We start from the raw sequence: 15,969 nt of genomic DNA, 5'->3' as shown, positions 1-15,969 counted from the left end.
AGGAGACCAACTGTGCTAAGACTCCAAGAATGTTGTAATGTAAATGAAGAAGGGGGAAAAAAAACAAACAACAAAACACAACAACAAAAATACGACTTTATACTGCCTCCACCCTTCATCACCCAAATGCTTGTCTGAAACAATGTAATCATGAGAAGTCAGAAAAGCTCTCAGTATTCCAGTTCCACAATTTATAATGAAGTGAGACTTAGGAGTTGCCCAAGAGGCAGCTGTTTAAGCAACAGAAGAAATGGCATCAAAGAAACAGAGGATTTTTAAGAAGAAGCTAACAAGTCTACCCCTCCATTTGTAATTTAAAGAAATGTAATATATGTATAAAGGCCCAAGTATTTATATTATTCTCCCTACTGCATTTTATCAACTATCACTCAGGAATGCTGCAGCAGTACAGAAGTATTCTTCATACCTGAGTTTATTTATATTTCTGTAAGACAACACAAAGTAATTAACTTGAATAAGTTTAAATTTAAATACCTTAGTCGTACACGTAGCACGCAAAGGTTCAACAAGCCTATCCAACCTCTGCAGCACTGCGCTTGGACAAAGGGTAGACAGTCTCACCAACATTAAAAAGGTTAGCATCTAGGTTGAGAAAAAAAAACAATTCAACAATTAGTTATGCTCAGCACATATGTGGAGATATATTTCCTACAATGCTGTGAGCCTTTTTAACAGCAACACTTTAAGGAAAATGGCAACTATAATGAAATACTTAAGCATATGAAGTAATATTTTTACCATTTCAGTCTACTCACTATTTAAAATATTTTGACTAAGTCACTGCTTACAGAGTGAAAAATGACAGCTAACCTTAATATCATAGTGATCCTTCAGGCCATCTTCAACATGGTTTAAGAATTCAAATATATCTAGTCTATCCAAACAGCTATCCAAAAGAGTATACATGCACTCAAAAGCTGCTTTCCTTATGTCCAATCCATCATCAACTGTATGCTTAAATGGTCCCATTTCCACCTGTCAGCAAATAAAAAACAAAGTTAAGAATACATTTAGGAAAACAAAATAATCTACTTACAGATATTTAGCACTGTTTCTCTTAGTTAACATACCTCTCTGATTAATTCCTTTCTGACTTTTGTTTCATTGTATAGGTGAGGAAGCACAGTATCTAAGAGGTCCCTTATTAATGATGGTTTGTTGTGTGCAGCTGAGTTAAATGTCACTAGGGCTACTCTCCTGACATTGAGATCCGGATCCTCCAATGTTTTCAGAAAATCACCTGCAATCATGTACAGAAATAAATCAACTTCTGAGGATCTTTTTCATTTGCTACTTCAAAAACATCTTTGCTTAGTTTCAACCTTTCAAAAGGACATATTTAGTGCAGGAATTATCTTCATGTAACAGTACCTGCTATTTTAGCATGATTATACAAATAAATCTATTAATTACAATAATATGAAAAGTATTAATGTAACTGATATATAGTATTTCATATAATGAAACAGAAGTAGAAAAACCACCATTGAAATAAATGGTCATCACTTAATGATATTTCAACTTTTTTCTAAAGGTATAGCGTGTAAATTAATGAAAGTTATATTTAATCTTTCCTTTTCTCCATTAAAAATCTCCCAGAACATGCATTAGAACACCAATTTCAATTCTGTAGTTCAAGAATTAGAGAACACCTCTTAAGGAAGCTATCAGCATATTGATTTTTAACCCCTAAATTGGCTTGTATTGAGAATTCCTACATTACCATAAAATAAGTCTAATTAGTACATATTAACGTAGCAACATCTCTCTCATCCCACTCCACCCTTCGGTTTTTCAAAGAAGAATTTCTATAGTCCTATAACACAGCCTTGTTAAAATAAATGCCTGCAGGAACATATCATATTTTTCCTCAACGTTTCTGAAGTTTTACTAGCAACTTCCATGAGGAGTGAAATTTTTAAAAGAAGAAAAACAACAAGGTATAAACATCAAAGTGACTTCTACACACACAAAAGAAACTGGGTAACAAAACTAAAGACAACTGAGATTTTTTTTTAAGTACTAGATACCAATAGTTTTTTGACTGAATAATCAACAAATATTTCCAGAAACCAAAGAGGCAAGGTAGCTTCAGTGGGAGGGAAAGCAGGGGGGAAAGCCCACGAGCATAATTAATTCTTGAATATGTTAAAGAAAAAATAGTGATGAAAATAACACACAGGAACTTACTACCCCATAAATAAAAACCTTGCTCTCCACAAAACTGTATGTTTTTAAAGATTAATCTTTTTTCCCGTATTAGGTTTAACAGTATACACAATTTTTTACAGCTCCTTAAACCTGTAATTAATCCGCTATAAAACATTCACCATAGCATATTAAACAAATCTACAACACTTCGTCATGCAAATGAGAAAAGATCAAAAAGCCACAGCATTGCAAAACTCTTGCTCATACTGATGTTACACTGAAAGCTCTGACTACCTTATCCCTGTAAAAATATATACGCTTCCAAATGCTTTCAGACTACAAGCATTACAGAATCACAAGGACCTAAATTTACAACTCACCACCTGGTAATACTCAGAATTCACACATGCATACATATTTTAAGTGACTGAATGTCAAATATTTCCAAGACCACCCTTCTGGGTAAAGACAGTACCTTACTACATCAAACTGATATAATTTGGCAAAAGCATGGGAAAGGAAATCAGCTTTTGGATCCCCTCTTCCTAAAAGCCCTAGCTTCTTGTATTGCCCATCACAGCTTCAATACATACAATTCTTAATCATACAACTTTTACTGCTCAGAATCCAAACAAACTAGGATTAATAGAAATAATTGGCTATTATGGAAACATTTTATAACTGTTCCAACAGTTACCATTAGCTGCTAATTCTAGTATGTGCAAAATATTTACTTCTGAAAACACAAAGAACAAAAGTTAAATGCAATTCTATTGCCTGAAAATGTAGAAACTGTCAGTAAAAGTAAAGAACTTACCTATGCAGTTCTTCAAGAGTGGATCTATGGGTTGTGGATGATCAGAAATAGTGAACTTAACAGCAGTAACCACTGAACTTCGAGCATATGACGACCCTAATATGAAACATAAGCGTGAATATGTAACATTAAAACTGTACAACTACAGAATTTAAATCATGCTCAATGCCATTCTTTTTAAACTTCTAACACTCTTAAGAACACTAAACAAGAAATGTTATTTATAACTAGCAATGCAATATGTAACTCAAGTAAATCTACGGAGAAAACATTTTAAACGGGGAAAAATACCAAATACTAAAACATTTGTAATAAGCATTTAATGTTATCTCCTACAGAAAATTCAAGTAATAAGCCTATTAGAGTAGGGTTTTTTATGACCACACATAGGCCTACAAATAACTCTCCTCTTTAAAGCAGAAGTACATGAAGAAAACATGTGAATACAGTCCTTGATATGAAACTGATTCATGAATTACGCACAATGATCCTTCCTAATCCTTAAAAATGTCAGAATTCTTATCTGAAAATTAGCAACACTGTAATTTACACCAAAAGGTCAACATGTTGCATTTGGTTTGTCAATTCGTCCCTTTGTCACCCATGCTCCTTCTCCTTTAAGTTTACAGCTCTTTGTTAAACATAACATCATTCATTGAAATTAATGACCTGAAATTAATTTCAGGCCACAGTCTGAAAGCAGAACATAAAAGGAATTCATGTTATGTATGACTAACAACTTCTAGTAAAAATGGAACCACCTAAGCTTCACATGGGGGGGCTGGAAGGAGCAAATCTTCAAGAGTATCACAAAATTTATGCAAGTAATTTGCAAAACTAGATCAATTTATTAATAGATAGCATAAGGTCATTTGCTACAATACATACATGAGTTACCACTACTCACCTGATGCCAAGTATCCCTTGAGTCGTGGAAGCAGAGTCTCTGGGTCTATTAACGTAAGCTTGCCCAAGCATTCAGCAACAACATTCCTTGTACCCTCTTCTGCACATTCGCAGTGTTTCAGGAGTAAGGCCCAGATGTTCTCAACATATGGTTTGAGACCAATCACTGATGCAGAGCTAATTATTTCTTTCAAGGAATGAAGAAGAAGGTATTGCCTCTTAGGTTGACTGGTTATTTCTTGTAAGACGAACGGCAGATACTCAGGAAGATTGCCAACACTAATACTGCCTAACGCATAAGATGCCGCCGATTTGACTTCTTCACTAGGAGAAGAGAATGCTTCTAATATTACAGACTTCAGCTCAATTTGTCCACTTAAGTCAATGTGATGCCCAACCTCCCCAAGAGAAAGCAAAGCCAAAAGCCGAATGGAATCCGTGGACCTTGAGTTCTTGACATCTTGAATGAACTGACCTACAACAGCTGGTCCTTCCTTAGGGCAGGCTCGGGTAAGGGCAGCAACACATTTGGCAATGGAATAGTAAGACTGCTTGTGAGTAAGTGCTGTGCTCTGTGAGTACACTGGACCCGTTAACATGCGCAGTAAATCCATATAGCCTAAATTATTTGTACCAGTCACAACCAAAGCTTGGAAAAATTCTAGCATGGCACTAAGTGCTCCACCTTGAAGCAGAGGCGACCTCACCAGCCCAATAAGTTCATTAAGAATGGACCCACTAATCTTTGACAGGGAGGAAGGATATACTTTAGCCAGTGTTGTCAGAAAACTGATGGCCATCTGCGATACATGCATATCACTTTCACTAATCAGAGGTGGAAGCTCATCCAGGACAGCATCAATCATGGCAGCTGTCAAGCTGTCGCTGTAATTCTTGATTAAAATATCTAGAGCAGAAAGAGTTCCCAGTTTCAAAGCTCGCTGGTTCTTTCTCAAAAAAGAAGCAAGAATAGGAACTCCTTCCCCAAGGATTGGTCTCAAATCTATCTTCAGAGGAGAACCAGCAATCAATGTCATGGCCTTCACCGTAGTTAACCGAGTGATCTCATTCTTCAGTCTCTCTAGGAAGATCTGAAGTGTACTAGGCAGGTCTGTGCCTAGGCTGTCACCAAGGCTACAAATTATTTGACCCATGCAAGATATTGCCCTTTCTTTCACCTCCTGATCAATGTCAGCAGCCTTTAATCTCTTGATTGTACACGTAAACAAATCTTTGATGTAAGGAGTAGCATCAAAGGAGGAAGGCTGGTCTAAAGGACGAATGACCTTCACAAGTTGCTGGGTAACCAAAAGCGCCTCTGATGTTATCTTGTAAAATGGGTCTCCAACACAAGCTACAACTGGAGGTACCAATGCTTGAACATGAGGATGAAAGACTTGGGGAGAATGATTGCAGAGGATCACATACAAACAGGACAAAGCATCTATCTTCAGATTAGAAGAACTTGATTTGTCATTCAGTGAAAAAATTATTCCTGGAAGAAAAAAGAAAAATGTATTGTTAGGTTAGGTTATTTATATTGTTAGAACACTTCAAAATTTCTGAAGGAAGGCAGCTACACTGAATTTATGTTTTCCTGCTCCCAGCCTTTCTTGAATGCTTCCAAGCCCCTTTCACCATTTTATTCAGTTAATTAGTTTCAAGCTTTCTCTACACAGAGGACATGGGCCATTTGATGGTCTGTGACAGATTTTCTTAATTATAAAGGGATACTGAACCTTTAACTTTTCCAAACTTACTTTTCCTTGTTATTTCAAAATTTAACATTTTATGTCCCAAAAGCTAAAATATGGACAATATTTTGCTCTGTTGAGATAAGAAAGGCAGTTTGATCTTGACATTAAAAAGCAAAGTAACTTTTTTTAGATATGAAAAAAAAATCTCAGAGCCAACCCTTGTTTTCAAGATTAATGGAAATATGTCATTAAAATATTTATATGGATCCACACAGTAGCTGATTATTTTACCGATTTCTTTAAATAGAAGCAACATGTCAAAACTTTTGCAAAAAGCATAGTCAAGATTTAAAGGTTTCAAAACTACATCCAATTTAGTAATAAATCTTCAAGCTAATAATATCTTTCTCATACCTGGTACAAGTACAGGGACATGTTGCGTTAGGGCTCCAGGTAATACATTTACTAGCTCAGTCAGCATGTTAAAGCAACACTGACGCGTCTTCACACTTTTCTCCTTCATCTGTTTGTGCAAGGCTTTAACTATGTTGGGCACCTGTAATCATCACATATCTGTTAGTTGATTCAATAGTTGACATTTCTTTCATCTCTGATCACTGGAGGGATATAAAGAAAGATGCATGTCCTACCCCTCTCTTTCTGACTTCTCTACAGAACTACAGAAGTTGTAGAAACACTGGGAAACGAAGACTCAAAAGAATTGCTATCCAAAAAAATAGTAATTTAACTTTAAAAGGTGAGATGAAACAAAGCAAAACTAGATTTGCATTAATAAAACTGTAGAGAGCAACAATTGAGGAGTTGCCCAAATAATTCACTTAGAAAAAGTTTTTCAGCACTATCCTTTCTATTCTACAAGTAAAATATTCTATTCTACAAGCAAATAAAAGTTTTATCTTGACCATTAGAGCTTACATCTGCATTACAGAATGCACAAAATATCGTGCTTTGGTAATGTGGCAAAACTACACAGGACACTCAACTTTTACAGGTGATGGTAAACAAGTGAAATCAGATAAGAACGTTTGCATGAGTTGGTAATTTCAGTTTCCAAGACTGGCACGTTTCTGTAGGCCAGTTTACCTGGATTGCTCTCTATGTTTGTACTACAGTAATAAACTCTAATCTGTGTATGAAGAAAGTATGATACAGGTCATTTCAAGAACTATCCTTATGAACTCGGCACAGCTTTAGTGTGTCTTCTTGAAGATAAGAAAAATCTTGACAAATAACCTGACTCTGAAGCATTGTCAAAGGTGTCTCTCCTTGTTCCATCGCATCAGGATCACAAAGCCAACTTTGCACAGGTCGTGTTTGTTTTAAAAGAGAAAGATATGCGTGAAAAACATCTGCTTTAACATTCTCTTCACGTTCTTTGAATCTGGCTATTAAAGCAGGAGATACAGTTTTGTAGAATTCTGGAAGCATTTCATGTCGTGTGCTAACCACAGCATCCAGACATTTAGCAGCTGCTCGCCTCACTTTCCAGCTCATGTCATCATCATCACTATATTCATCATCGCTCCCTTGAAAAAATAAATTATGCATACGTTCAAGTCTAGACAATCAAAGCATCAAGTTTTATTTTAAACAATTAATAAGAACACACTTGGGTTCTCTGCATAAGGCACACCAAAGAAATAGGTTCAGAAGTATGTTAAAAAACATACATAAAAAGCCTTCTAAGCTGCCTAAATCATAAGGTTAATCATTTTCTCTGCCAATTTCTTCCCACCAGTCTTACACATGTACTAATTTAAACTGCAAACAGGACAAGGCGGTTCCCATCATATTTACAGCTTGACTACTTATTTAAACCATATCCCTGTTTATTCACGATGTAAGCGACAACACAACAACAATTACTAGCTGACCAAGATTCAACAAATTATTCTGTTTTTTCCTTTCTAGGAGTAAATCAAACCATACTCCACCTCCAAAAATGACAATGAAAAAATATGCAATAAGCAATACAAATTGACCTTTTAAGCACTAAATCAACAACTATGCAGGTTATTCATTCTTAAAGTAATGAGAATGTTATGCTCTGGGTTCAGGTTACTTGTGCGTCCAAGTTTTCATAAAGCTTACATATGGCAAGGTATTGCCACCGTATTAACAATAAATATCTTATGCCTTTCAATCTAAAGCATTTTCTTATCCTACAGAAAAATACTGAGTATTGTGCAATTTTCAAACTATTCTGATTTTATGCATTAGGCAACAATATATTATAGTGGAAAGTAGTGAGAAGCCTTTCCCATGCTGAGTATGTATTTTCAATTCATTAACTGATGCAGTTCTCACTTCAGGTATATCATCCTACATGCTTCTGCATTTTTCCACTTTTCAAGTATTTTAACATATTTGTCTTGTACTTTATGTTCACCCTTGGAATTATTTATCTCTAGCAACAACATCCCGTACTTTTATTCCAAGAAGTGAGTTCATAAAGTGTGTTTAAAAACAGTACAAAAATTGAATACAGAAGTCATTCAAATGCTAGTACTTAGTAGCAATACCAGTCATATCAATTTTCTAAGATCAGTGCAGGTTCACAAGCTCTTCCTCTCTCCCAAACCAACAAGAGAATATACCTTGATCATCATCATCACCACCATCAGCATCCATAGCATTTTCATCTTCATCCTCATCATCATAATTGTAATTAGGATCATAGGTAAGATATTTAAGACAAATGTTTATAATAGTAGATACATGAGGATAAACTTCTTTAGGACATCTGTGTAATAAAAAAACAAAATCAATGTCAAATGACTCTGAAGAATTAAATTATTTCTAAAAGACTTCATGCCACATACTGTATTTTGGAGACATTAGCCAAACCAAGTACCATCAATGCATCCATCTGAATAACAGAAATTCAGAAAGGAAGGTCAGAAAGGGCTGTAATTGGATCCACCAGACTGGAAGGTTGCAGAGGACCAAGATACAGCTTTGAATATCAGTATTTTGTCACCACTATTGGAAACAAATATTATTAGAATACTTCCCCTCTCTTGTTTGCACAAGTAGTAATGGCACAGTAGAAAGTTTCTAAAGTACAGACATAACACACTGCTAACAGTTAAGTTACGAGACAGAGTTATAGGAACAGTTCCAGCTTAAAGCTTGCAAAAATATTTTGTACCAAGATGACTGTCTCTTGACAGCTTACCAAATGGCACACTATTAGACCTTATGAAAGCCTGAAATAGGTACCTCAGAATATCTTACCTCCTAACAAAGGATTCGAAGGCTTGAATGCAATACTCCCGTAGTTCATCATCATCTACATTACAAAACTTTACAACCAAAGGAATTATTTTCTCAAGATATTCACCTGGTAAGAGAAAAAAATTAGCAAAGTAATTACTCTCATCTAAAAACTTTTAAAGTTACAGATAATTTATATATTTTTCTTACCTATCCTGTGACCTGCTTGCCTACTGATAGCAGCAATACACTGTATATAGGTCCTAGTTGTTGACATGGAATCATTTTTAGACAGCTCTGTCAACAGATGTTCAATGAGGTCAACAAAAACCATATTGCCACAACTCATAACCAGGTGACCAAGAGCAATGATGGTTCTTTTCCTCACAGCAAGTCTGGGGCTAGTCAGCTGGGGGAGCAGACAGGTCAGAATTGAAGGATGGAAGTTAACAAGTAGTCCTCCTTGCCTTAAAACAGACAAAACACAAACTCAAACCAATTGAATCTAGATAACTTCGTGCATATACTGTACAACAATTCCTTTAAATATTCCCAAAACATCACAAAGATTCCAATTATGTCTTTAAATTTAAGCTTTTGGAACTTTTAAGAAGAGAAATTAGTTTAAAGTATACCCTTAAAGCAATAAACATTAAAATAAGCTTAAAACTACTATTTAATTTTCTGAGAACTGTAAAGTAATCGATCTATCAATCAACTTATCTTCAATACATTCACTTTTTCTTTTCTAAATGAAGTTTCACCTGTACTTAATACCTTATCATATTATTTCACATAAAGTAATTTAAATTTAACACTTTGAAAATTAAAGTTCAAGCTTTAAGGAATATTTATCAGCATTCACCAGTGTTTTGGAAGAGGGATGTTTACCTGCTCAGCATATCAGCCATGATATCCAGTGCCTCCAGTTGAACAGACACATCTTCCTGCTTGGCTATAGCACTAGTGAGACGCCCTGTGATCTTTTTGCAAACATTAGCTGCTAATGCAGAACCTGAAAGTACAACAAAACCTCAGCATTTTCATAATTAAAAAAATACAGTTTTTAACACCAGAGATGATGTTTGTGACTATGGAAAGTAACCTGATCTCAACATAAAGATGCTTTTTCCCACCCAACAAAACAAGCTTGAACAGCCAGTTTGTTTGCTAATGTAACATATGCTTTGCATTCGAGCTAAAAGACTACCTACGTACAAACATATCGAGATCGACAGCTTCTTAATTGTCCCATAAGGTATATACAACAGAAAGGCCACTGCTTTTGGCAGGTCAAGCAATGGAAAGTAAAGGCCAAGACAAGTCTAGAGCAATAAATGAAAGGACTGTATGTAAAAATAAAGGAATAAGCTACAAGGTAAGGGGAAGCACAGAAATAGCTAGAGTCACCTCTAAACAACAGCTGTATAATTAAAAAGCAAAATAAAATTATTATTTAAGTAGCTTCTTGTGCAGAATAAGTACCTGAAATACTGCTCAAATACATTTGAGAAAGAGGGAAAAATGTATACCCAAAGTACTTTAAAATTCAAGTAAACATGTCTTTACCACAACTCCATAGTTCCCCCTTCCCCCAAATATCTAACATTCTTTGGAGTAATTATGAGAAGAGAAGAAACTCATGTCATGGTAAAAGCTATCCAATGGCTACCACTCATCCTCATTTGCATGAAGTTTTTTTAAAATCACACTTTGGGAATTTTGATGTGAAATTAATACCATTCCAATCTATATTAAATCTAGTTTAGATGTATTTATTGCTTATTCTTAACTATATGACTAAAACTAAACATAACAGTTGGACAGTCAAACATGTTACCATAGAGCCTAAGAAAAAAAGACAACAGTCTATGTTCCAGCTGAGAGCAAGAACAGCTAGGTTCCTTTTGTATTAGGAATACTAATTCTATTGAAAGATTTTGCTACATTTTTGTTTGAGCTTTTGCATAGGCAAACAAAAGAAGAAAAGCTTAAACTGATTTACTTAAAATTAGTTATTTAAAGTTTACACATCTCACTACTACTTGATAAAAGCAAGACTGGCATGTGGACTTTCAATAAAGGATGTTAAAAATCAGAGCTTTTTTATTTAAGAAACCTCAGTCTCTAAACTGCATTGCCAAAGCATTTTTAATCACTTCTCTATTCTCATTCATATCCTACACGATGATATCTGAAAAGCACTTGAATAAAAAAGTAATGCCATTAACTGATGAGCTGTTCATCATTACTATCTCTTTTGGAGGAACGACTGCCTTCATTTAAAACCGCAGGTAAGCATTTTAGTAATTTAACAGGCAATTGTTAGAAACAAGGTATTTTCCAAAACACTTACCAGAAACTGAGACAAGAAATCATATCGTTGAAGAAAAATGCCCAAGTTATAATAAATTTTAAAGTATACTATCAATCAAAAAGCAAGATGAGATTTAGCTATTACTACAGCCTAGAAATGTTCTACCAGGCAATTATTAAAACAGGAGCTTTTACACTCAATTCCTTATACCAAAGTTCATATACTGTAAGTTTGTTTTTCACATGAATGCAATTCTTCAGTAAAAGAAGTTTTTATACTAGTAAAATCTGGAAATACAGTCAGAGAAGAAGAAACTAAAAGAATATTTGTGCCACACATTTTTCCTCTGATAGAAATTAGTTCCAATGTTAAATGAACTTAATCCTCTTCAGTAAGGAACCCAGCTTTTTGCATTTTTTTAATTAGTAATGAAGCGATAAAAGTAGACAGTCTTGAGTACAAAATGCCTTACCACTGGAAGCTGGGGGGAGTTCTCCAATCACAGTTTTAAGGCCAATGCTTGAAATGTCACGTAACTGTTCTTTATCTGAAAGCATGTTTGTACAGAGGGTATCTACAATGGTCTCCACTTGATACTCCTTCACTTTACTCACCAAAGGGCCAAGGCTGTATAAACAGAAGAACAATATTAAATCTGCAACCTTAAATAAACCCTCTCATTTTATTTCAGTATTTCACATTCAAGTCACAAACCTAAGGTTGGTTTTGGTAGCAATATAAAGCAGAATTTTAAAATTTGAAAACCTTCAACCATTGGGTCAATAACCTGTCTCCATAAATCTAGTAACAAAATACTGGTTTAGTACATGTTTTTTTATCTAGTGGTGAGAATGATTTTTGCACAAGTGTTCTGCTTCAGTCTCAAAACCAGAGTCCCTCTTACTTCTCACTTAATGCCAACATTTATAACAAAAGTTACCTAGTCAGAGCCATCAGTTTATGTGCTTGACCATCAGTGCCTGCTTAGTTCACAGACGAGTAAGCAATCTTCTTAATCACTGCATCTTTATTCTACACAATGCTTGGGTGCAATCTGATAGACACTTAGACTCATTCTATACCCTAGAGTACCTTACTTAATAGAATGCAAACGGTAAAATAAAAAACAATGACATGGCATGCCCTCCTTCACACAGACTCCAAGCACAACTATACACGCAGCACACAGTAACATATCCTCTCTTTCCTCTGAATTGTGATTTTTAGTCATTCCAACTGTTTTGAGGATCACAACAAACTTGTATTCCGTTGTCAAATGCTCCCATTTGCTCAAAATACTAAAACCACAGATGTCCTAGTAAAGTCTAGTTCATTGCTACAAAATATAGCATCCGTCACCATCTTCCTAGCCCTATTACCAACTTTCAGCATTTCTCCATTATTAATGTTCTGTTTCAAAAGGGAAGTTACGCAAAACCAGAGCCTTTTATTGTCTCTATTTCTTTCCATTCACTTGTGAAAAACCTCCGTAAGAACTCCAAGAACTTACTCTTTCTCTTACTATCCTTCCCACTCCTCACTCTACATTTGCTTATCTAGTTTTTCCCTATTTTTAAAACACCTACCTTCAGACAAAGCATCTCAGAATGGGAAATTAATTTTGAAAGACTTTTAAACTACCACGTATTTTAATCTAATTCAACTCCCTCAAACATACTACATTAACAATGAACACATCAAATTCTGAAAAAAAGAGTGTTACAAGCTGTGCTATAGGCATTCCTACCACGCTCCATCAAAAAACAGCACAGTTAACCTATGCATACAGTAACTACTCTGAAAGACGTAGCTCCCTTGTTTTGTACGCTTCGGTTTCCTGTATGTTGATCTGGCCAGCTATTCTCTCTTTAGTTCTCTGTCTCTATCCATCATATTACTCCAATCAAGAAAGCATCTTTACTAACGAGACATCAACACTAGAGGTGAGCTGTGATATGAAGTTAAAGTTCTACCAAGCTTAGGTTCTGCACTGACCCCGACAGCAGCGAGGGCAAGAGGACAAGGAGCTGCGTGCAACAGTCACAAAGGGGAAAAAGCAATGGCTTGAGGCAAGAATGGAGACAGCAGTAGCAAGGACCATCTGCAGAAAATGTGGGAATGGTGAACTCTTGTATCAAACTAACTCGTGGCTGATCTGTTTTAAAAATCTGATAATTGCTATTTGTTTCAAATCAATGAAAATTTAAGTCAAATTAATATATTACAGCTTTCAAATATTACTATTTTTTTCTGTGATTTGGTTTCCTTCTCTCCGTACCAACCATCACCCTACTCATGTGGTAAAACCTGCTGAAAATACTGGCAATTTGGGAATTTAAAATTAAAAAAAAAATGCCAAAGGCAAAACATATTTAACAAAACCATGCACTGAAATATCACATACAACTAACTCGGCTTTGTTAACACACAAATCTTAGAACTAATTTGACATTAGACAAGCTAGGCCATAGACATCTGAAATTGATGCATTATGATCACCCCAATGCCACAAATTCAGGAAGATTGCAATTTACTCATTTTGCAGAGTATTTTATGGAGATACACAGATATCTTAAAACATAAATACACAAAAACAACTTTGAAGCAACACTTCTAGAAGATACAGCACACGGATAATCAAGAGAACTGTTAATTGAGATACTGACTGGTATCTGATGAAAGGCATAAAAAGAAGCCCTTCGTTTCTGTGCACTTGAAGATGTAACGGAATGGTTTCTCAGCTCCTTCAGCAGGTACACCTACTCCTGCAGGAATGAACAGCTCTGATAGAGCACCCTTTGTCAAAAGCAACCAAACCTCAGGCCCTAACCTGACACTGCCCTTTAATTTAGGAAAAGGACACTGTCCTGGAATCTTTAGACTCCATCAAACAATCTCTACAGCTACTAAACCCCTGAGAGTAGGAGTTTAGAGTAGCATACCCAGAATCTAATCTGGTCATTTAACTCCTTCAATCATGTTAAATTAATACTGCAATCTTATTAAAATAATTTCCGGACACCGATACTGGTAAATACCTTTTTCCTCCAACAGATAAATTCCTGGTAAATTTGTACACAGGCATTCGCCAACACACAGATTATTACCAAGAATTATCTCCCAGACTCAAGTACATCAAGCCATCCTTGACTGCATTCCTAAAAGTTGAAACATTTTCTCCAGTTGCTCTAAAAGCTCACAGCTTTCTCCACAGCTTGATTTCACTCCTCAGCCAAGCTCTCCCTTCACCGTGTTTCAAGGACACTAGTTTCTCTTCAAATACACACCACTGTCAGTCAGCCGCTACTCGCGGCATTGTTGCACTCCTCTACCCTTGGTGCATAGTAAATTGTTTTGCAACGCAAGCACAAATCACCTAGAACAGAAACAATCACAATTCCAAGGTATGATGACTGTCCACAGTAGTCCAGAGAAATTCTCTGTGCGTTTCAGTCAACAGACTACGGCATACAAAGGTGCAAGTGCAGAATCTGTAGAAACCATTTCACATCTGTAACGCTGCGTGCTCCGACAGACGTACTGTAAATAGAAGCACTAGGAAGCAGGAACAAGCACATGTACAATTATGGAAGCGTATTCATATAAAACTGATGAACAGTATCCTTTCACAAATATGGCAAGCCTTCAGAGCAGCAATCCTGAAAGTCTGCTTTTGATCAGCAGCAAGTGAGTTTGCTATCTGGTTGGTGAGATTGCAGGTGGCAACGTCATCCCTCCTCTCGCTGCTAGAAAGGTCATGCCTTCTGCTTTTTGCAGTTTGCAATGACTTGTGCAGTTCTATGAAAACACATCTTCCACATCCTAGAGATCTGTGGCTGACACCATATTTTTACATGGCGACTTTGACAGGTCAGAAGCAGATATCCACCAAAAACCAGTTTTTCCACAAGTGGAAACATCCAAAATGATGGTAAGGATTTTTTTTAAACCTGAACTATTGAACTACTACTAAATTCTACTGATTTAAATATGTTTATTTTTCAAGTGTAACCTATGAGTAACTAAAATAATCACAGCAAAGGCTGGTCAGTTAGATTAATCTCAATTAAGTATAGGAAACACTTCTTTGCTGATGTTTTAAAGATGACCAACCACTGAAATGACAAAGTCATTCACACAAACACTTGAAATTACAGTTTCTAGAAAGTGTTAAACCAGATTTTACCTGAATTAGTGTCTTCAGTTCTATTTATTCAGCCTATTAGTTCAATAAAGCCGGCATATCAATTTTGAAGTAAATTTTTAAAAAGACTGCCTCAAGCATTTCTAGCCTTCAAAATCAGTAGATATCACTTACAGACCTTATTATTAGTCCCAGATTATGAACTAAGCTTATCAGAAGTTGAAAATAAACTATAACCTTCTTTTATAAAGCAAGTTCTGAATACAAAGCAGCTTTTGCACTTAAGCATGTATTTTACATATTTGAAGGCAATTTCATATATTGTTTTAAGTGCTCTTTGATCTTTTCCCTTTCAGTCGCCAATAATTTGTGTCCGGTTTCTCTTGAAGTCAAAAGCTCATTCAGTTGCCTATGGAAACAAACAGCGACTATAACACACTGTCTCCTTCAAGTTACATACATTTGAAAATAAAGGTGTTCATAGTGTAGTTCCTTATTAAGAAGAGGGACACCAACCCATAATCAATTATAGTTTCAAACTGGCATATTTTAACAGCTATCAAATAAGCATATTTACTTACAAGGATGAGTTAAAATTCACAATGAAAAAAAAATTAATTCAAATCACCAGTATAGCGTGATGTGCAGCACTGTATTACCACAGCATCCAAAACGCTTT

The 15,969-nt window shown here is 35.6% G+C and overlaps 1 protein-coding gene across 1 annotated transcript in view; it reads right to left on the bottom strand.

Moving 5' to 3' along the window:
- The window catches only part of CAND1 (cullin-associated and neddylation-dissociated 1), a 21,609-nt gene that overhangs the window by 1,320 nt on the left and 4,320 nt on the right, over positions 1 to 15,969 (bottom strand). The window contains exons 2-13 of the mRNA XM_009695149.1: positions 11,619 to 11,773; positions 9,721 to 9,844; positions 9,040 to 9,296; positions 8,851 to 8,956; positions 8,211 to 8,356; positions 6,847 to 7,139; positions 6,007 to 6,148; positions 3,897 to 5,390; positions 2,990 to 3,085; positions 1,092 to 1,261; positions 832 to 996; positions 496 to 603 (exon numbers count right to left, since the gene is read on the bottom strand). Of these exons, the coding sequence (XP_009693451.1) occupies positions 496 to 603; positions 832 to 996; positions 1,092 to 1,261; positions 2,990 to 3,085; positions 3,897 to 5,390; positions 6,007 to 6,148; positions 6,847 to 7,139; positions 8,211 to 8,356; positions 8,851 to 8,956; positions 9,040 to 9,296; positions 9,721 to 9,844; positions 11,619 to 11,773 (3,256 nt within the window). The remainder of the gene's footprint in view (positions 1 to 495; positions 604 to 831; positions 997 to 1,091; positions 1,262 to 2,989; positions 3,086 to 3,896; positions 5,391 to 6,006; positions 6,149 to 6,846; positions 7,140 to 8,210; positions 8,357 to 8,850; positions 8,957 to 9,039; positions 9,297 to 9,720; positions 9,845 to 11,618; positions 11,774 to 15,969) is intronic.

The sequence above is a fragment of the Cariama cristata genome, unplaced genomic scaffold (genome assembly GCF_000690535.1).
Source record: "Cariama cristata isolate BGI_N322 unplaced genomic scaffold, ASM69053v1 scaffold14372, whole genome shotgun sequence".
In the NCBI taxonomy this organism is placed as follows: Eukaryota; Metazoa; Chordata; class Aves; order Cariamiformes; family Cariamidae; genus Cariama; species Cariama cristata.
The sequence above is the reverse complement of the archived record's forward strand: the minus strand, read 5'-3'. Positions and strand labels throughout refer to the sequence as shown.